The sequence below is a fragment of the Grampus griseus genome (assembly GCF_964374135.1).
Source record: "Grampus griseus genome assembly, chromosome: 1".
Lineage (NCBI taxonomy): Eukaryota > Metazoa > Chordata > Mammalia > Artiodactyla > Delphinidae > Grampus > Grampus griseus.
The window spans coordinates 105,438,263-105,460,216 of record NC_139017.1 but is presented as its reverse complement, the minus strand read 5'-3'; the positions used below and the strand labels follow the sequence as shown (position 1 = coordinate 105,460,216).

At 34.1% G+C, this 21,954-nt stretch overlaps 1 protein-coding gene across 2 annotated transcripts in view; it reads left to right on the top strand.

Moving 5' to 3' along the window:
* PKN2 (protein kinase N2) overlaps positions 1–21,954 on the top strand; it is a 128,537-nt gene that overhangs the window by 92,224 nt on the left and 14,359 nt on the right. For both annotated transcript variants that reach the window (XM_082649125.1, XM_082649124.1), the window contains 7 exons: positions 12,966–13,109; positions 13,429–13,504; positions 14,101–14,275; positions 14,505–14,631; positions 16,706–16,836; positions 16,917–16,992; positions 17,071–17,162. In XM_082649125.1, the coding sequence (XP_082505251.1) occupies positions 12,966–13,109; positions 13,429–13,504; positions 14,101–14,275; positions 14,505–14,631; positions 16,706–16,836; positions 16,917–16,992; positions 17,071–17,162 (821 nt within the window). The remainder of the gene's footprint in view (positions 1–12,965; positions 13,110–13,428; positions 13,505–14,100; positions 14,276–14,504; positions 14,632–16,705; positions 16,837–16,916; positions 16,993–17,070; positions 17,163–21,954) is intronic.

Genomic DNA, 21,954 nt, shown 5'->3' with positions numbered 1-21,954 from the left:
AGTAGCAGTGTTTGCCAGATGCTTGGAAAAGGGGCAAGTGGTAAGCCGTAGTACAGGTTCCTTCCATCCTTGGATTGACTGTATACTTTGTGGGTGTGGAAGACAAAGCAGAAGTCAATGATGGCAGATTTCATTTCAGTACAAAGAATAGTACTATTAAAAAATGAACTGAGCTGCTGTAGTAAGTTCTCTCTCAGTAAAGTTTTTTTTTAACTTTTTATTTTATATTGGGGTATAGTTGATTAACAAAGTTGTGTTAGTTTCAAGCGTACAACAAAGTGATTCAGTTATACATATACATGTATGTATTCTTTTTCAAATTCTTTTCCCAATTAGGTTGTTACAGAATATTGAGCAGATCTCCCTGTGCTATACAGTAGGTCCTTGATGGTTATCCATTTTAAATATAGCAGTGTGTACATGTCAATCCCAAACTCCCTAACTATTCCTCCCTCCCACCCTGCCCCCCGGTAACCACAAATTAGTTCTCTAAGTCTGTGAGTCTGTTTCTGTTTTACATAAGTTCATTTGTATCTTTTTTTTTATAGATTCCACATATAAGCAATGTCATACAATATTTCTCTTTCTCTGTCTGACTTACTTCACTCAGTATGACAGTCTCTAGGTCCATCCATGTTGCTGCAAATGGCATTATTTCATTCTTTTTAATGGCTGAGTAATATTCCATTGTGTATATGTACCACATCTTCTTTATCCATTCCTCTGTTGATGGACATTTAGGCTGTTTCCATGTCTTATCTATTGTAAACAGCGCTGTAGTGAACGTTGGGGTGCATGTATCCTTTCGGACCATGTTTTTCTCCGGGTAATGCCCAGGAGTGGGATTGCAGGATCATATGGTAGCTCTATTTTTAGTTTCTTAAGGCTCTCTCAATAAAGTTGAATGAGCAACTCATATAAGAGAGATTTAAGGGAATTGTTGTATCAGAAAAAGATTACACTTCCAAGATTTTTTTCAAGTCTGATATTTTCTGTTTTTCAACTCTGATTTTTTTTCAGCTCTGATATTTGCTAGAACTAGTATTGTTACATGCTGTACATTAGCTGTTTAATTAAATAGTTAGACCAATATAATTCAGTCAAGCCCACCAGAGAGGGAAATGCAGTTGAGGTTGTTAGTGTATATGGATATCATTATATACATGTCTTGTTATATTTGCATCTTCCTTCTAAACTGTGAATACATGTAATATTTATGACTCTAAAATGTTTCAGTTTCCATTCATTCTTAAATTAATAGGTTTGCTATAACATTGGTCTTGAAGCCAGACAAACTGGATTCACTTACTTATTAGATATTTGATGGTAGACAAGATACATAACCTTACTACTGGGCATTTATTTCACCATCTCTAAAATGGGGATAAAATATAATCCTTACAGGACTGTTAAGAAGAAATGCTTTGTGTTGCCTGGCACCTTTAGCTACTCGGTGACTTTAGTTCTTTCTTTAGCCCTAGGCTGTGACATGTGGCTATGAATTTGAGTATAATGGAAGAGCATGTTAAGTAATGGGAAATTAACTGGTTGAATGTCATTTTCTTTCATTTCAGAGCCTATTTAAAGTAATTATAGGATTTTAATGAGTGTTATGATCAAAATGAAATTTAAGACATTTATTGTTAAAGGGAAAATGGCTGGTTAGAAGATTTCTCTTGTAGCCAGGTTATTGTGTTAGAGTTTTGTATTTAAAATAGAACTTAAAAGTAGTTAAGTGTCTTGCCATCATTTTATAATTAAGGAAACTGAGAACCATAGTGATTACATATTGATAAATTTCAGAGCTGGTACTAGACCTCGAGTGTCCTTCAAACTGCTCTTTCCTCTGTGGTGATTTGTATGAGATAGAAAGTTAGTGGCAAAAAGGAGGAAACAGCAGAAGACGATGAAAGCCTGGTAAAGAGAAAATAATTTAATATTACCCAAGCTACAAGCTTAGAAAACTAGAAAGACTGATAACTGTTGATTGGTTGTTTTTACTTGCACTTTTAATTCTCACCTAAAATTGTTTTTCTTCTTCATGGCATCAGACTTTCTTCCCACTTTGGAGTAACCCTCCCTTAAAAACGTTGAAGACACTGCATAGCTAAGTAAAGCTGTTCTCCCAGAGGCCAGTTAGACCTTCTGGGTTCCTGATATGCATGTTATGTATCCCTAATTGGATTATAAGCTCCTCTTTGGAGTCCACATTCCTTATTGTGATAAATCCTTCTGTTTACACAGTACATTTTACTTTTCATGTGCTTTTTTTAGTCTTTTACTTTATTCCTTATATTTATAGAATATTTATTTATAGAAAATGTTTATAGAAACATTTATAGAAAATATTATTTTAAACTGACATGTTCATGCTCAGTATTTTGCCTCAAATGTCAAGTTTCTTTCCTATGACATTCTGGAACTAAGTTGTCTATACTGTTTCTATCCTTTCCAAAATACAAAAATTCATAGGACTTTTTATTTATTTATTTTTTATTTTTGGTCACGCCACGTGGCTTGTGGGGTCTCAGTTCCCCAACGAGGGGCTGAACCCAGGCCATGGCAGTGAAAGCCCAGAATCCTAACCACTGGGCCACCAGGGAACACCCAGATAGGTCTTTTTTGAGTTTTGAGATACTATAGAAATTATCTAGATCTAGAATGATCTAGAAAAGTTCAGTTATGTTCCTGGGAGCTCAGGGCTCTGCAGAATTATTTCAGATGGCAACACAGACCCTTTCTTTTTCTTTTTGTTTTGAGATTCTGGGTAAGATGTCATTTGGAATTTGCCGCTTTAAAAAAAAAAAGTTTTGAAAATTGCTGGTGTAATCCAGCCCCCTCATTTCACAGATTAATAAGGATATTATTATGGCCTAGGGGTTAAATAACTAGCCTGAGCTATAATCTAGGATTCTGAAGTGTCCTGTCAGTTCTGTGTTCTTTCTGTTATCAGGTTACTCTTTTTATATTTTCTTATAAAATTTGTTCTTTCTTAATGTTTATTATAAACACAGTAGCTATGTAATTTCACATTTTTTCTGAATTCCCTCAGCCCTCCTGCTGTAAAAGTTTAATCCTCCCATGAGAGTTTGAAATAAAAAGCAGGACCCTTTATATCTAACCTTTTCCCATTCACATTTCCTTTTGATTTACTTTGCTAATGTAATCGAGAAGGATCTTTATGAATATTAGAAACAGGATGAACTGAAACTTAGAAAAATTTTAGCAGGAGCCAGTTCTGTTAAGAGCAGAGTACTAGAGAACGTTCACTGATCAATGGAAAAGGAAGAAGAGAACATCCAGGAAGTGAGAGCCAGTAAAAATGTAATAGGGTTAATAGATTAGAAGTAACAGTGGCATTGAAGGACCAGTGGATGTTGAGGGACTAGAAAGAGTGAGCTAGTAGAATGTTAGGAGGTGATGGTCAGAGAGAAGGATTCAAACAGCTGAGATTGTGGAAAGATTGTAGATATTGGTAGGAGTGAGAGGCTAAGGTATCCAAGAACTCAAGGGATTCTTATTATTTATTGGTTTCACGTTTTCAGAAATTGCCTATACATACTACTCTTAAACCATCCACACTCCTATCCTCATTCTTCCAAATAATTAGGTTAAATCAGTAACTCAGTGTTTATATTATTATGACTATGTAAATATTGTTTACAGATGAACCATGTTCCATACCATGATTACATTCTCTTTTTAGTACCAAGACTCACTTTGGGCAAATAATTGCCCTTTTTTTAATTGTTTATTTTGTTTTGCTTTGCTTAGTTTTCTATATACCTATCCTTTATCACCAGAATCTCCAGAAGGACTCTAGAATAACTCTATGTAGGCAGTTGTATCAGCAAGCTGTCAGTCATCCTAGGACCCACTCTACTCCCCAGCAACATCCTTTCTGGAGCCTTACATCTTTCTGCTCCAATTTAAATGACTGCCATATAGCTTTTATCTTTCACCATAATCCTATTGGATCACCTGAGTCTTGAATTTCTCTTTCAGCTTTCTTGTTTTACTTCCTCATTTTGGTGGATCATATCCCACATTTACATGCTGAGAAAAGAGTGAATGAAAGTTTTAGAGATCTTGCATATCTGAAATATCTTTATTCTGCTGTCATGCTTGGAGTCTAGAATTCTAGGTTGGAGATTATTTTCATTAAGAATTTTAAGGAATTGTATTCTAGTATTGTAGTTGAGATTGCTTACGTGTCTTTGATTTCTAATCTTTGATTTTGATTTGCTTTTTCTTTTTTAAAGATTTAAAGATTTTTATCTTTTTTTCCCTGGGGTTCTGTGATTTCTTAATGGTGTACCTTAGGCGTAGGTGGTTTTCACTCTTTGTGATACTGTGTGGCACCTTCAGTTTTGAAAGCTCATTCTTCAGATTTGAGAAATCGCATTTATTTGATAATTTCCTCTTCATTTTCAGTGTCTCTCTTGCTAATTGAACCTTTTAGACTGACCCTCTGATTTTCTTATCTTTTATCTATTGTCTGTCAGTGTGTCTTTTTGTTCTGCTTTCTGGGAAAGTTTGATACTTTTATTTGCCAAGATTTGATTGACAAACTTATATCTGATATTATATTTTTAATTTCTAAAAGTTTATTCTTTTAAATATCTTGTTTTCCTCTCACGGGGATAATATCCTCTCTTACATTTTAGAGGATATCAGTTTTACGTTTTCTTCTCCCTGAATTAATTGTCTTTATTTATCCTGAGATCCATTTCATAATCTCTGTTTATCATATTGCAGATTTGGTGAAATATATGGCCACCCTTGGCTGTCTTAAAATGAGCCATTAAGAAAATGATGGGAAGTTTTGTATGTGGGGCTCTTCCTTACCCAAGTTCTGAACTAGTTAAAATAAAGAAAGGTGTGACTAATGGAAAGTAAAATGTCATTATGAGCTGATATTTGAAAGTGTGGTTGGGTGTGCAACAATAATGGGGCTATACTCAGTCCCTTAGATCATTGTGGGCTCCAGCTCATATAAAACTTAAGGCATAGCAGAGAAAAACAAATTGTATACTTCCATTTAACAGCCCAGCTCTCAAGGAAGGAAGGAAGAAATGGACTGGATTATTCATGTCCAGTTTCTCTCCCAGTCTTTTATCAGATAACTCACTCCAGGAGATGAATAAGAGGGTTAAGGTGGAGACCTAGATATTTAGGAGAATAATGAAAATTATTCCTCATAGAAACCATGATAATGAGCAAGATGCTTTCCTCCCTATAAAAGGATAAAAATGCATGCAAACATCTAAATGGGGTGTGAAACATCTTAATATAGAACAAGCCATAGAATAGAAATACAAAGAAATTTTAATTTCTTCCATGTGTGAGCTAACATTCAGCATACTACTGTTGTTTTTGGCTGTACCACGTGGCTTGCAGGATCTTAGTTCTCTGACCAGGGATTGAACCCAGGCCATTGCAGTGAAAATGCCAAGTCCTAACAACTGGACTGCCAGGGAATTCCCACATTCGGCATATTGTTTAATCTGAGATGCTATTTTTTGTTTGTTTGTTTGTTTTAATATTTATTAGAGTATAGTTGATTTACAGTGTGTGTTAGTTTCAGGTGTACAGCAAACTGAATCAGTTATACATATACATATATCCACTCTTTATTAAATTCATTTCCCATATAGGCCATTACAGAGTACTGAGTAGAGTTCCCTGTGCTGTACTGTCCTTATTGATCATCTGTTTTATATATAGTATTGCATATATGTCAATCCCAATCTCCCAATTTATCCCACCCCCCTCCTTACCCCCTGGTAACCCCCTGGTAAACAAATAAGTTTGTTTTCTACATCTGTAACTCTATTTCTATTTTGTAGATAAGTTCATTTGTACCCTTTTTTTAGATTCCACATATAAGCAATATCATATGATATTTGTCTTTGTCTGACCTACTTCACTCAGTATGACAATCTCTAGGTCCAGTCCATGTTGCTGCAAATGGAATTATTTCATACTTTTTTATGGCTGAGTAATATTCCATTGTATATATGTACCACATCTTCTTTATCCATTCCTCCATGATGGACATTTAGGTTCCTTCCATGTCCTGGCTGTTGTAAATAGTGCTGCAGTGAGCACTGGGGTGCATGTATATTTTCGAATCATGTTTTTCTCTGGATATATGCCCAGGAGTGGGATTGTTGGATCATATGGTAGCTATATTTTTAGTTTTTTAAGGAACCTTCATACTGTTCTCCATAGTGGCTGTACCAGTTTTACATTCCCACCAACAGTGTAGGAGGGTTCCCTTTTCTCCGCACCCTCTCCAGCATTTATTGTTTGTAGATTTTTTGATGATGGCCATTCTGACCAGTGTGAGGTGGTACCTCATTGCAGTTTTGATTTGCATTTCTCTAATAATTAGTGATGTTGAGCATCTTTCCATGTGCTTTTTAGCCATCTGTATGTCTTCTTTGGAGAAATGTCTGTTTAGGTCTTCCACCCATTTTTTGATTGGGTTGTTTCTTTTTTTGATATTGAGCTGCATGAGCCATTTGTATATTTTGGAGATTAATTCTTTGTCGGTTGCTTTGTTGGCAAATATTTTCTCACATTCTGAGGCTTGTCTTTTAGTTGTGTTTATGGTTTCCTTTGCTGTACAAACGCTTTCAAGTTTAATTAGGTCCCATTTGTCTATTTTTGTTTTTATTTTCATTACTCTAGGAGGTGAGTAGAAAAAAATCTTGCTGCGATAAAAGAGTGTTCTGCCTATGTTTTCCTCTAAGAGTTTTATAGTATCTGACTTTACATTCAGAATGGTCTTTAATCCATTTTGAGTTTATTTCTGTGTATGGTGTAGGTAGTATTCTAATTTCATTCTTTGACATGTAGCTGTCCAGTTTTCCCAGCACCACTTATTGAAGAGACAGTCTTTCCTCCATTGTATATTCTTGCCTTCTTTGTCATAGATTAGGTGACCATAGGTGCGTGGGTTTATCTCTGGACTTTCTGTCCTGTTCTGTTGAGCTGTATTTCTGTTTTTGTGCCAGGACCATGCTGTCCTGATTACTGTAGCTTTGTCGTATAGTCTGAAGTCAGGGAGCCTGATTCTTCCAGCTCGGTTTTTCTTTCTCAAGATTGCTTTGGCTATTCGGGGTCTTTTGTTGCTTCCATACAAATTGTAAAGTTTTTTGTTCTAATTGTGTGCAAAATGCCATTGGTAATTTGATATGGATTGCACTGAATCTGTAGATTGCTTTGGGTAGTATAGTCATTTTCACAATGTTGATTCTTCCAATCCAGGAACATGGTATATCTCTCCATCTGTTTGTGTCATCTTTGATTTCTTTCATCAGTATCTTATAGTTTTCTGAGTACAGGTCTTTTACCTCCTTAGGTAAGTTTATTCCTAGGTATTTTATTCTTGAGTTGCTGTCTTTTAACTTATAATGGAGCTATAATAATACTTACCCTTTTTACCTCTTTTGCTGCTTCCACTTCTAGTACTATCAAATGACACATCATATCCTCTGAGGCTATATGAGTTCTCTGAGCCAATGAACTATATATATAATTCTCTTTTCCCCCCATCCCTCTATCATCTCTTGACCACCAGGCACTTGCCAGTATCCTTAAGGACTTTGGTTCTTCACTCCAGCATCCCATCATCATTATGGGGGATTTTAAACATCTAACTATCTAAACAACAACCCATTTAACATATTATTTCAAACTTCTTTGAATGCATCAACCCCAGTATACCTTTGCTCCTTGTCATTTTAGCAATGAATCGTTCTGAAATCTTAAATTTAGTATCCTAAACTGTTACCAAATCTGCATAAAGCACCTAGTTTAACCCCTTGTACATAATGGTTTTGCTGTAAATGATAGCTTATGTTATCCTCTGGCTCTTTTACTTCTTTGTTACTCCTCTGGCTCTTTTACTTCTTTGTTACCACACAGCTAGATGTTTGGTCAAACATTTCCATTTCCTTGATTCTTCAGGAAGGAGTTTAGGAAGGGGCCATCAGAAAATTTCATTTTCTTCTCTGTTTACCCTAAAACTATTGTTACCCTTTACCATTTCCTTACTGATGCCCCCACAGCATCCTTCAACCTTGTCTTTATAGGTATGTAGGTTTTGGTTGGGAAATAAGATACATGATTAGAAATAGGAACTATATGTGTATACACTGAGGCAGAAAAGTTTGTAATAGGTTTGGAATAATAGTGAGTCTTTGGAACTTTTTCTAGGATGTGAATTGATATAGGGTGCAGTTATATATAACTGTTACAGCACTAAATAGTTTGTATCACAATTGTTTTCTTTTCTGCTCCCACATCTATAGGGGGCAGACTTTTCAAGCAGAGGTCATAGCTTTGTATTCTCCATTATCTCAGTCTCAGTCTTCTCTGTGTTTCTCATTTTCCCAAAAGATCCTAAGGTTTCCTTCTTTTTGTCACATTAGTTCCAGCTGAGAATCACCCTCATTGAACTCCTGAACTGAAAACAGATATTACTGTTTCCTGAGGTGGTAGTTTTCTCTTTGCCGCATAGTAGATTCTGATGGTCCCCTTCCCTGTCCCTCTCTTTGTCTCTGGAGGCTGATAGCTGCGGGTTTGAATCAGTGGGCTCTGACATGAAAGGGGAGACAATGTTAGACGATCTAAGGGCAGGAGGAGAGGGTAATCAGGGTGTTTGTTTCCTTCTCTCCTTCCCTTTTTTACAGCAGTGTTCATCTATGGCTACAGTTCCTGTTTGACAGTCCCTTTTCCAAGATCCAGTTCTCACTGAATTCTGATAACTGTTTCTTCTTGCTCATTCAGGCTAGGAGTGGTAATAGATTTCTACTGTAGCTAATCCTCAGATACTTCCATCCTTGTTGATTCCCTAACCTGAATCTTACCTTCATAAATAGCCAATTTTTAAAACTTAAACTCTTTTTGAGTGTGCAGTCTCTTTACTGCTGGGTTGATGTTTCCCAAGCCTATGTTGTCCTCAGAAGCCCATAGAAGACCAAATAATCAAAGGAAGAGACCAATTAATGTGACACCTGACATGTGCACCTTTACAAATCTCACCTTTCCTTGGCTTTTGAATTTTCCATGCTTTGAATAATTTTCTCTCTTTTAGTAGCTGCAGAAAATTTGCTTTTTGCCCTTTCTTTCCTTTTCAGCAGTGAAATCTCCCTCTCATTTTCACCTATCAGAGGTTCCCAAACTTTCTCGATTCACAACATCCTCAGTGTTCCAGTAATTTTTTTACAGTGCGTCTCTAGGCCAAAAGAAATGCCCAGTAGTTCCATTTATTAAGAAGTAGTTACTGGGAACTCCCTGACAACCAGTGGTTAGGACTCCATGCTCTCACTGCCAAGGGCCCGGGTCCGATCCCTGGTCAGGGAACTAAAATCCCACAAGCCGCATAGTGTGGCCAAAAATTAAAATTAAATTAAAAAAAGAAGTAGTTACTAACAAAAAGCTTGTGCACAGCAAAGGACACCATCAAGAAAATGAAAAGGCAATCTACAGAATGGGAGAAGATATTTGCAAGTCATCTATCAGATAAGAAATTAATATTGCAAAATATATAAAGAACTTGCACAACTCAATAGCAAGAACAACAAAAAAATAATCTGATTTAAAATGGGCAAAGAAACTGAATAGACATTTTTCTAAAGAAGACATCCAGATGGCCAACAATTACATGAAAAGGTGCTCAACATCACTAATCATCAGGGAAATGCAATTCAAATCCACAGTGAGATATCACATGTTAGCATGGCTGTCATCAAGAAAACAAGAGATAAGTGTTGGCGAGGATGTGGAGAAAAAGGAACCCTTGTGCACTGTTGGTGGGAATAAATTGGTTCAGCCAATGTGGAAAACAGTATGGAGGTGCCTCAAAAAATTAAAAATAGAACTGCCATATGATCCAGCAATCCAACTCTTGGTATATATTCAATGGAAATGAAAACAGGATATTGAAGAGATATCTGCACTCCCATGTTCATTGCAGCATTATTCACAATGGCCAATATCTGGAAACAGTCTGTGTCCATTAAAAGATGAATAGATAAAGAAAATGTGGTACATATATACAATGGAATATTATTTAACCATGAGAGGGAAGGAAAAACTGCCATTGTGACAACATGGTTGGACCTGAGGACATTATCCTAAGTGAAAGAAGTCAGACAGAGAAAGACAAATATTACGTGGTATCATTTACATGTGAAATCTTAAAAAGTCAAACTCATAGAAACCAAGAGTAGAAAAATGCTTGTACAGAGAGGTTGGTAAAAAGGTACAAACTTTCAGTTATAAGATAAATAAGGTCTGAGCATCTAATGTATAGTGCAATGTATAATGGTGACTAGTTAATAATACTATATTGTGTGAATGAAATTTGCTAAGAGAACAGAACTTAAATGTTCTTACCAAATATAAATATTTTGTGTGTGTGTGTGTGTGTGTGTGTGTGTAAAATAGGTGATAGGTGTGTTAATTAGATGGGAGGAATTCTTTATTAGTATATATATGTATACGTGTATCAAATCATCATGCCAACTACTTTAGAAAAAGTAGCTACTATTTACTTTTGGGCCTTACAGAGACTTCAGACAAACCATAGATTCCTTAGTTCTACCACAGTTTCTTCTTTGATCCTAGGTTCAGATTCATAAGACGACAAAATGAAACACAAGTTGGGACAGTTTGCCAGTATTGCCAATCTGTACTTAGCTCAGATCATACTGCTCAGCTATTTTGGCAGTGGTTTTACTCCATGTAGAATTTTGTTGCTCTTGAGGTTTGACATTACCTACAAACATGCCCTTGCTTTATGGAATGGACCTGCTTCATCTGGAAAATTGCCAGCAAATGAGCAGTCATACTTGCAGTTTAAATTCAATAAATATCAGTGGCATTTCCCTATATAGAGAGTACTTTGCTTTTCAGATACTATATCCCTGCTTTACTGAATTGCAGTAGATGTTAGGAGTTAAAGGAGGATTGGGGTTCCATGCAACAGTGTTATGAGTAGACATAAAATCTCTTAATCTGCTTTGGACTGTAGCCACTCTCCCCCCTTAAATTGTAGAGAGAGTGATACAGGGAACAATGCAAAGTAACAAAAAGTGAAGAGCTTTATACCTAAAATTTCATGTAGAACTCCAGGAAAGCTAATGTAGGCCTTAAGATAACCTTCCATCCCAAATCTCAGGTGTTTCTAACATACTTCAGGTTGAAGAACGGAATAAACAGACAGAGGAAAGAGAAATGAGTTAATACGTGAGTTTTACCAGAGTGGCTAGAAAAAATATAAAGGAGGTGATTTGACCTTCTCTCATCCAGAGAAAGATATACTCTTACAATTTTAGCAGTGTGAAAAGTATAAGAACTTTTAAGAATTACTAATTTCGTCCCTAGTATCTATACCACTTGCATTTGCCTTATCCATAACAAGTTTTCCTCCCTGATACCGTGGAAGAAGATAGGAGAAAGTAGACCTCTCCTTTTCTAATCTAAAATAAAGTAGTCTAAATTACCAACCCCTGGTTCAGTTATGCAGTTTATTTCCCAAAATAACTGTTTTCAAAATACTTAAAATTTTAACTTGAATGAAATATTATAGCATTAATACCCACCACTTCTAAATGCCATTTGCTGATCTTAAAATAATTATCCTCTACTCATCCTTACCCTTTCCTGACAAGTATTCTCTCCCATAGTAATTATGTGTCAGAGAGAAGCAATGAGGTAGGAAGTCCTGAGCTCATATACTCACTGCCAAGATATCTTTTTCTAGTCCTTTTTTTCTGTCTATGAGACCTTTTGGCACATTGTGTCTTGACTCATTTTTTTCATGTTCTGTTTTTTATAAGTGTTTTCTGTGTTCATTTGCATCAACTAGTTTTATTATTTAAAGTCAAATGGCTTTTTATTATGCCTACTAGAAGCTTAGATAATAAGATGCATAAGTTCACAAATTGAAAGTTTTTATATGAAAGAAGTAATTTATTACTTTGTTGAGCCTAAAGGGAAAAACATTTATCTCTTTTTGTGGGTGATCCACAAAATCCTGAAAAACAAAATAATGGAGAAGTCTTATGCTTTATAATTAAAATATATGCAGATTATGACTTATATGTAGAGGTCAATTTATGGCTTGACCTCCAGCTTATAAACTGTGTCCTACAAGTACATTTAATAATTGATGGTTAAAACCTTAAATATATTTTCCACATAAGCATTATTTTTAATGACTACAGAATGTTCCCTCATGTAGATATGGTATAATACTCTTAAGTTGTCCCTGGTTTTGGGGGGGCTTTTTTGTTTCGTTTTGTTGTGTTTGATGTTGTAATAAATGAACATTTTTCTGTATAAAACTTAGTTTCCTGTTTGCTACCTACCTACGCAGGCCCCTGTAATCACTGGTCTTATTACCCGGTGATATTCTTTAGAAGATTAAATGACCTAACATTCTTAAAGTGTTTGGCATAGTGTGTGGCACACTGAAAGTGGAGAATAAATGCTATTCACAGACCTTTTCCTGATCAACATTGGGATAAAGAAATAAGAAGGTTTGAAATGGGTTCTTTGAGGTGAACATTGAAGTCTAGCAACAGCACAGCCTATGAAGCCAATAGGAGAAGGAAAATCCAAAAGATTGAAGCTCTGAGATGGAAAGAGTTTCGGTGGTCATTCAAATGTATTGATTGTTCCCAGTTGTGTATTCTTTATCTAAAAGGAATACCTTAACTGGAGAATGTTGGGATATGAATGTGTTCCTTTTAGTTAAAATGTGTAAGTTTGTTAAAGTAATATATAATAGAGAAACATTATAAAAGCACTCTTTAAAATAGTGCAACCGTTGTATATGTTATCTTTGTTTATTGTATTTGTATTTTATATATTTTATAATATTTTATTCACATGTGTGTCCAATGATGTGTTCCCTGTTTTCTTTATTTTTTATTTAATTATTCTAGTCACGTGAACTGGAAATTTCAGTTTATTGGCGTGATTGGCGATCTCTGTGTGCTGTAAAATTTCTGAGGTTAGAAGATTTTTTAGACAACCAACGGCATGGCATGTGTCTCTATTTGGAACCGCAGGGTACTTTATTTGCAGAGGTAATAAATGTATTTTATTAAATATGCATAACTACCATTGAAATTATATATGTAGGCAACATGATGTAGAAGTGGGAAGAGTATTAGGCTGAATGGCAGACACCTTGAATTCTTGGCTCAACTCTGCCACTAAATAGGTATGTTACCCTAAGACAAGTCATTTATCCTCTCTAGGTCTGTTTTCTCATCTAGAAAATGAGGAGATGGAACTAAATTATATCTCAGATTCTCTAAGTTTTCAAACTTGCAAGTTTATTGAATTTCGTGAACCATAAATCTAATGCTATAGTCATGTCAACTTGAATTTTCTTCACTGCAGGTTACCTTTTTTAATCCAGTTATTGAAAGAAGACCAAAACTCCAAAGACAAAAGAAAATTTTTTCGAAACAACAAGGTAATTACTGAGAAATCAAGTACAAAGTGTTTTGGTGTTATCTTAAATACTTTAAAAATGTATATACTATTTAAAAAGTGATATCCATCTTTTCTTTTTGTTTTCTTCTTATTTGTTCAATTATTTACTTCTAAATTTTGTTACGGAAAATTTGAAACATGCATAAGTATAGAGACTAGTGTGATGTGCCATCACTCAGCTTCAATGACAGTCAGGTTATGTCCAATTTTGTTTCATCTGTGTTCCATCACTCACAGCTTCCTCAGATTATTTGAAGCAAACCCAGACATCATATAGATTCATCCATAAATATTACAGTTAGTATCTCTAAAAGATAAGAATTCTGTTTTTAAAACCTTAACCACATACCATTACTAGACTTAAATGAGCAATTCCTACGTATTTATTTTTAAAACTGATTTTGCTTTTTTGCACTAGCCTTTAATAATGAATAGTTAGGAACTGGTTTTTTAAGTGACAAATACTGTTTTTTCTTCATAAGTTATAAACCGATGAATATGAATTCTTAAATTATGGCTTTTGGTAATATATTTAAAAAATACTTGTTCTGTTTTCTTTATTTACAATATCCACAGGCAAAACATTTCTCAGAGCTCCTCAAATGAATATTAATATTGCCACTTGGGGAAGACTAGTGAGAAGAGCTATTCCTACAGTAAATCATTCTGGCACCTTCAGCCCTCAAGCCCCTGTGCCTCCTACAGTGCCAGTGGTTGATGTACACATCCCTGAACTAGCACCTCCAGCTAGGTATGTGTCTTAAGATTTTTAAGCATTTCTTTTATAAAATAGTTATTGTGACATTTGTACATATTGATTACAGTGAGCCTATTAAAAGTCTCATTTTTTCCAAATAGTATTTTGAAACTAGTGCTCTGCTTACTTTTAAAACAATAAAATTGTTTGCCTTAATTGTAAAGTTATTTAAAATATATACTTTTGATTACTGCTTTTGGTGAATTGCTTTATCTTTTATAAGTGATTCTGCAGTAACCAAATTGGACTTTGATCTTGAACCTGAGCCTCCTCTGGCCCCACCACGTGATTCTTCCCTTGGAGAAATAGATGAATCTGCTGAATTAAGAGATTTGGATACACAAGGACAGGTAAGGCATTTTAAACCTTGTATAATTCCTTTTCACCAAATGAATTACCAGTAAAAGCATCATAGTGAATGAGATGTTAAAAACATCTCATTTAACATTTTAGTTAAAAAATGCCTGTGTGAACTGTGTTGTTTATGTTTCTTGTGAATGAAACATAAAAACCTCTGGATGCTCATGAGCCAGGAGAGATGGAATAGGCTGCTTAATCTAGGAGCACAGGAGCATGGCTGATATTGGATGACATGTTGCCTGAAACACTGTGCATCTTCTAGCTAGGTTAACATGATTTTTGAAAATGCATGTAAGATGAAAGTAATGTATTCATTTTTTTAAATTGAAATATGGTTGATTTACAACATTGTGTTTCAGCTGTACAGCATAGTGATTCAGTATTTTTTCAGATTCTAGTTCATTATAGGTTAGTACAAGATAATGGGTATAATTCCCTGTGCTATACAGTATATCCTATTGCTTATCCATTTTATATATAGTAGTTTGTATCTGTTAATTCCATACCCCTAAATTGTCCCTCCCCCCTTCCTCCTCCCCTTGGTAAGCACAAGTTTGTTTTCTAAATCTATGAGTCTGTTTCTGTTTTGTATATACATTCATTTGTATTATTTTTTAGATTCTACATATGAGTGATATCATATACTATTTATTTCTCTGTCTGACTTACTTCACTAAGCATAATATTTTCTACGTCCATCCATGTTGCTGTAGAGGGCATTATTTCATTCTTTTTTGTGGGGGAGTAATATTCCAGTGTGTGTGTGTGTGTGTGTGTGTGTGTGTGTGTATACACACACACACACATTTTTTAAAAATTTTATTGAAGTATAGTTGATTTACAGTGTTGTGTTTAATTTCTGCTGTATAACAAAGTCACTCAGTTATACATATATATATTCTTTTTCATATTCCTTTGCATTATGGTTTATCACAGAATATTGAATATAGTTCCTTGTGCTATGTTGTAGGACCTTGTTGTTTACCCATCCTATATGTAATAGTTTGCACCTGCTAATCCCACACTCCCAATCCTTCCCTCCCCCAAACCCCCTCCCCCTTAGCAACCACAAGTCTGTTCTCTATACTTGTGAGTCTGTTTTTGTTTCATAGATACGTTCATTTGTGTTTTATTTTTGATTCCACATGTAAGTGATATATGGTATTTGTCTTTCTCTTTCTGACTTACTTTGCTTAGCATGATAATCTCTAGGTCCATCCATGTTGGTGCAAATGACATTATTTCTTTTTAATGGCTGAGTAATTCCATTGTATGTATGTGTGTGCTATATATATATATGTATATATATATATATCACATCTTCTTTATCCATTCATCTGTTGGTGGACATTTAGGTTGTTTCCATGTCTTGGCTATTGTAAACAGTGCTGCTATGAACATAAGGGTGCGTGTATCTTTTTGAATTAGAATTCATCTGGGTATATGCCCAGGAGTGGAGTTGCTGGATCATATGGCAACTCTATTTTTAGTTTTTTGAGGAACCTCCATACTGTTTTCTATAATGGCTGTACCAATTTAAATACATTCCCACCGATAGTGTAAGAGGGTTCCCTTTTCTCTACATCTCTCCAGCATTTATGATTTGTAGACTTTTTAATGATGGCCATTTTGACTGGTGTGAGGTGGTACCCCATTGTTGTTTTGATTTGCATTTCTCTAATAATTAGTGATGATGAGCATCTTTTCATGTGCCTGTTGGCCATCTGTATGTACCACATCTTCTTAAACCAATCGTCTGTTGATGGCCACTTGGGTTGCTTCTGTGTAACTGGCTATATTGTAAACAGTGCTTCTGTGAACATTGGGGCTCGTGTATCTTTTCAAATTAGTGTTTTTGTTTTTTCCAATGTATTCATTTTTTTACCTTTTTTAGATAAGAGTAATATATAATTAATAACCATAAAAATGAATATCCAATATCTGAATTTTATTTTCTCACTCATATTTATATCAACTTTTAACATTTTTTTCTTTAACTATCCTTACCTAATAAGTTGTTTTCTGAATGTTTCTATGATTTAATGAGTGTTTAATATTTTACAGGTTTCAGAAACAGTTTTTGATACTGAGAATGACAGAAATAGACTACTTCCAAAATCTCAATCTGAATATGAGCCTGATATTCCTCAATCAGGGCTAGAATATAGTGATATTCATGAACTTGAGGACAGAAGGTAAAGAATATGTACACAGCTTTGCTACATGTTTAGTCCCATACTTTTGCCTTATTTTTGATTGACATTACTGTTTTCAGATCTCAACAAATGTTTCAGTTTAATCTACGAGACTTCCGGTGTTGTGCTGTCTTGGGTAGAGGACATTTTGGAAAGGTAATCTTTTAAATTTTCTTGGAATGCCTACAAAAGTAATAACTCACATGGGAAATAATTATTTTAATCTCATTTCAGGTGCTTTTGGCTGAATATAAACACACTAATGAAATGTTTGCTATAAAAGCCTTAAAGAAAGGAGACATTGTGGCTCGAGATGAAGTAGACAGGTTAGTTTTTTAAAAATGAAATTCTTTATTTTTCTGAAAATGTAGCTTATCGTGAAAAATCAGTGTATGTATTGCAACAACAAAACTTTCTATTTTCCTAATACACTTGACCGTCGAATAACATGGGTTTCAACTGCATGGATCCACTTAAACATGGATATTTTTCAACAGTAAATGCTACAATATTACATGGTCTATGGTTGGTGAATCCACAGATGTGGAGGAACTGCAGACACAGAGGGCCGACTATAAATTATGCACGAATTAACCCCCATGTTGTTAAAGGGTCAACTGTAATAAGTAAAGAAACTAAATAAATTAATGCATAAGGTAGGCATTAATTAAATGTTTTTCTTTCTAGCTAACTCCCTCTTCCCCTTCTTAAGACATTTTACTGCTGAGTGAATACCAAGGAAAGATGATGAAATGTTTAAATTAATTCTAATAAGCTTTTATACTTGGAAATTTTAAACTGTTTATATGGAATAGGAACTGTTATACATCTGTGGTTTGGTGAGGCTATTTCCTGTTCATACTACAGAAGTAATAAGATGTCATTTACAAATAATCTTCAGTTAACTGAATGGTTAATATATTTTGCTTTTGAAAATGCACCTACATCTATTTTTTGCTCTGTGTTTCTGAAAATGGTATTTTTTGACCACAGCATCTTACATTTCTGGGTGTACATTGATACGGATACCTCTGCCTCTACAATTATTAAAACGTAAGGACTTTGGGGATAATATTGTAGTTAGGTTAGAGAATATACTTTAAAAGACTATCTCAAATTAATGGAGTGGTTCAACATGGAAATTATTGTATAATAAAATGGCATATTTATTACAGAATGAGGCTTTCATTTGATATTTAGAAGCAGCAGTATTTTTCTTAAACCACCAGTTAAGGAAGCACCAGTTGATATTAATAGAAGACAGCCCTGTATAATGAGAACAGCCTGTGATTATCAGTGAGAAGACTTCTCTAGTTCTGATTGTTCCTTCTTAATTAATGATTTGATCCCAGGGCAATTCACTGAACATCTTTGAGCCTCAGTTAACCCACATATTTTTAAAATATATTTTTTGGTAATACTTGCCTTACCGAATTATATTAAGTGCCATATAGATATATCAAATTGCTATTTTTAATATTTTTTCCATGATATGGGAAGTTCTTAGAATTAGGATAGATCTTAAAAGATGCAGGTTTCTTTATATAAAAAAAATCTTTTCCTTTTGGATTTGCCTATTTGTTTTTTATCCATTTCTCATACTTCTCAATTATATCAAAATAAACTCCTCCCTGATCTAAAACTACTTAGAGAGATTTTGCATAATATTTTTGAAATATTCTGAACACTAGAGTATATGCTAACAACTGTATATTTCTGTTACATAAGTAGTTAAAGCAAACCTTTAATTACACTGTCAGTTTGTTTTAATTACAATAATAGTAAGGTCAAGTGTTTTTCTTTTCTGGAAGAATGTTTGCTTTATTCCAGATTCATATATGGTAAATTCATTTATATCCTAAAATAATAGGAGACTGGTACTACCCAGTTAATAATGGGAAAGTGGTAATTACTTGGTGGTTTATATAACTTTCTGCTACATTGTTACTACTTTGAGCCACGTCTCTGTAGGAAAAAACTTCCTAATTAAATATAGATAGAATAATATTAATATTACTATTAAAGAAGAATGTCTGGATTAGAGGATGAAGCTTTAGCCAGAACCTGGGACATTACCCCTACTTAAATTTAATCCAGCCTTAGTGAAAAGTTGATGAGTAATCTTTATCTAACTTCAGTTATAAATCCATATATTCAGTAACATAGAAGTAAAATTATCTCCAGTAGAACCAGAAAAACAGAGAAATGTAAAATTCAGAGTGAGAAATAAAACTCACTCTTAGAGGACTTTGAGGAAGGCAGCAGAAAAGAGAGCAATTAGAGGAAGACAAGAAAAAAAATTAATTTAGGAAATAAGAAAACAGACCAGCATGTTTTTAAAAGTTATATAACTTGCAAGTCTGAATAGTAAACAACTAAGCAGAAATCTTTTATATCCACTTTCTATCTCATCCTTTTAATAGATCCATAGAATTCAATGTTATTGCATATCAGTGGGGGTTTTTTTCCTATAGATGTTTCTGAAATACTTGATGTTTCTTAACGAGTTTTCCTTTCTAAATTTTCTCTTTCTAGTGTGAATTTTATTATTTTACTTATAGAAAATTCCAAATCAACTTGTTTTTTGTTGTTATTTGGTTTGGTTTTTTTTCTTCTAGTTTTATTGAGATATAATTGACATGCAGTACTGTATAAGTTTAAGGTGTATAGCATAATGATTTGACTTACATACATCATGACATGATTGTCAAAATAAGTGAACATCATAGAGATACAAAATTAAAGAAATAGAAAAAAAAAATTTTCCTTGTGATGAGAACTCTTAAGATTTACTCTTTTAACAACTTTCATATATAACATACAGCAATGTTAACTTCATCATATTGTACATTATATCTCTAGTACTTATTTATCTTATAACTAGAAGTTTGTACCTTTTGACTGCCTTCATCCAATTTCCCCTCCCCTCACCCCATCTCTGGTAACCACAAATCTACATCTTTATTAAGGAACACAAATTATGCACTAACTTCAAAGTAATGTAATTCATGTACAAAGATCACGTTTTCCACCTACCATTAGTAGAACTTCTTTCTGAGTGCCATCTTCCCCCACTCCTGAGTAGGAATGTTAAATGTGTGTTACTGTTATGCCTCACTCAGCTTCCTTGTCTTACCAGTTCACATTTCAAAACAACAGGATAGACTTGGAAGTATATTTTTGTAGTTGCAGAACAAAAACACAGCTAGCCAGATTTTCTATATATATCATATATATGTATATATGATTTAATCCTAAGATTAGCCTTATTAATGTTGTAATTTTCCACTGACCAAAATAACTATTTATATAGTTTTTAAGTTTCTATCATGTCTAATAGTGTACTGAAGGAAGTACACCAAAAAATGTTAGAATGGAACTAGTCACTTAGGGAGATAAAACATAAATACATTAGTTATATAAATAAAACAGATTAGATATGTTTGAGTTTAAGCTGAACAATATAGATAATCGCAGCTCATAACAGGGGGAACATCAAATGAAGGTGTGCTGGTGGATTTAGGTAAGGCCTTGTAAAGAAGATTGGATTTGTGCTGATCTTTGGCAGATGGAAGATATTTGGGAACATGGAGAGGAGAGAAATGACAAGATAGAGGAAAATGTTCTGGACAGAATGAAGTTTGAAGTTTTGAATAAGGTTGGATTGTTTCATGGACTTTTAAGGAGAATATACAATTTAGATTAGATTGGGAAAAGTTAAAGACTTACGGAGCAGCTTTCTGGTGTGCTGTATAATGCTTAAAATTAAAATTATTGTTCCTGTTGGGGTCTATAAAGATCCTTCCTCCTTTACCTAATAGTCCTAAAACATCTATCCAGCCCTCATCAATATTGTCAGTCCTCATCAAACAATTCTATGAATGGCATTAAAACCATTTTAAGAGGAATTCTGGTTAATCCTTTAGACCATTTACATGTTCAACACAGGTCTAACCTTATACTTATCCAGCTGAGAATTAGTAATTCACCCATAGTGGATTAGTAATTCACCCATAAACCATACACAGTGAAGAGGCCACGTTTGCCATCTAGTTGAGCCCAAAACATCTTGCCAGTTTGTCTTATTTCATCCGAATATTTTATCCTCATTAGCCAAAATTTAGATTGACATAGTAAATCAATTGTTTTAGAATCTGTCTTACAGATCTTGCCCAATTAGACATTGTTTTCCAATAAATTTAAATGGTGATAGTCAAAGCTGTTAACTGTTCTTCCTAATCTTCTGTGAATTTATTTCTAATAGTGACTTAATTTGTAGTAACATTTAGAAACCTTGCAAATGTATGGAGACATAAGCCCAACACTTTAGAAACAATTACAGTGGGGCTTTCTGTTTTGAGTATATGTAAAGTTGTAAACAGATTGTGTGAAATAAGAGGGTAAGAGTTCATCTAGAATGTGACCATATTAAATGGAGTTTAAACACTATTTCATAATAGCTGCATTTACTGTCAGTATTTAAAACTGCACAGGTGTTTTAGTTCATAATTCAGAATATGACTATATTAACAGAGCAATAAAAATTCCATGTTCCTTCTACACAACAGGTATACTCTTAAATGTTCATAGCAGTATAATCTGGATACCCAAACAAATGCTTTAATCTTTAAGTTAAACTTTTTAAAATTAACTCTGAAGAGATCCAAAAGAAAGGAGAATGGGTCTACCTCCTTCTAACATTAGAATTTTGGTTTGGTATTTTGAAATCAATAACCAAATACACGCACACACACACACACACACACACACACACATCTAAGGAGTTCTTTAATTTTAAAAATGAAAGCATTATTAATGCTTTTCAACAAACGTTAATGTCAATTTTTGATTCCAGTCTCAAAAACAAACAAAAATGCCTATTTTGTATTAGAAACATAAACGTAATTTAATTGGTAATAAAATACGTCTGTAGGTATATTTATTTTGATCAGGTGTTTAAAGTGTTAATTCCAAGTTGTATTTGAATAATATTTGACCTGGTTTTCTTCTGCTTTGAGGTGTTTTTTGTTGTTGTTGTTTAGATTTTGTTTTCTTTTTTTTTGTTTTTCCCCAGTTATACATACACATGTATCTATTCTTTCTCATATTGTTTTCCCA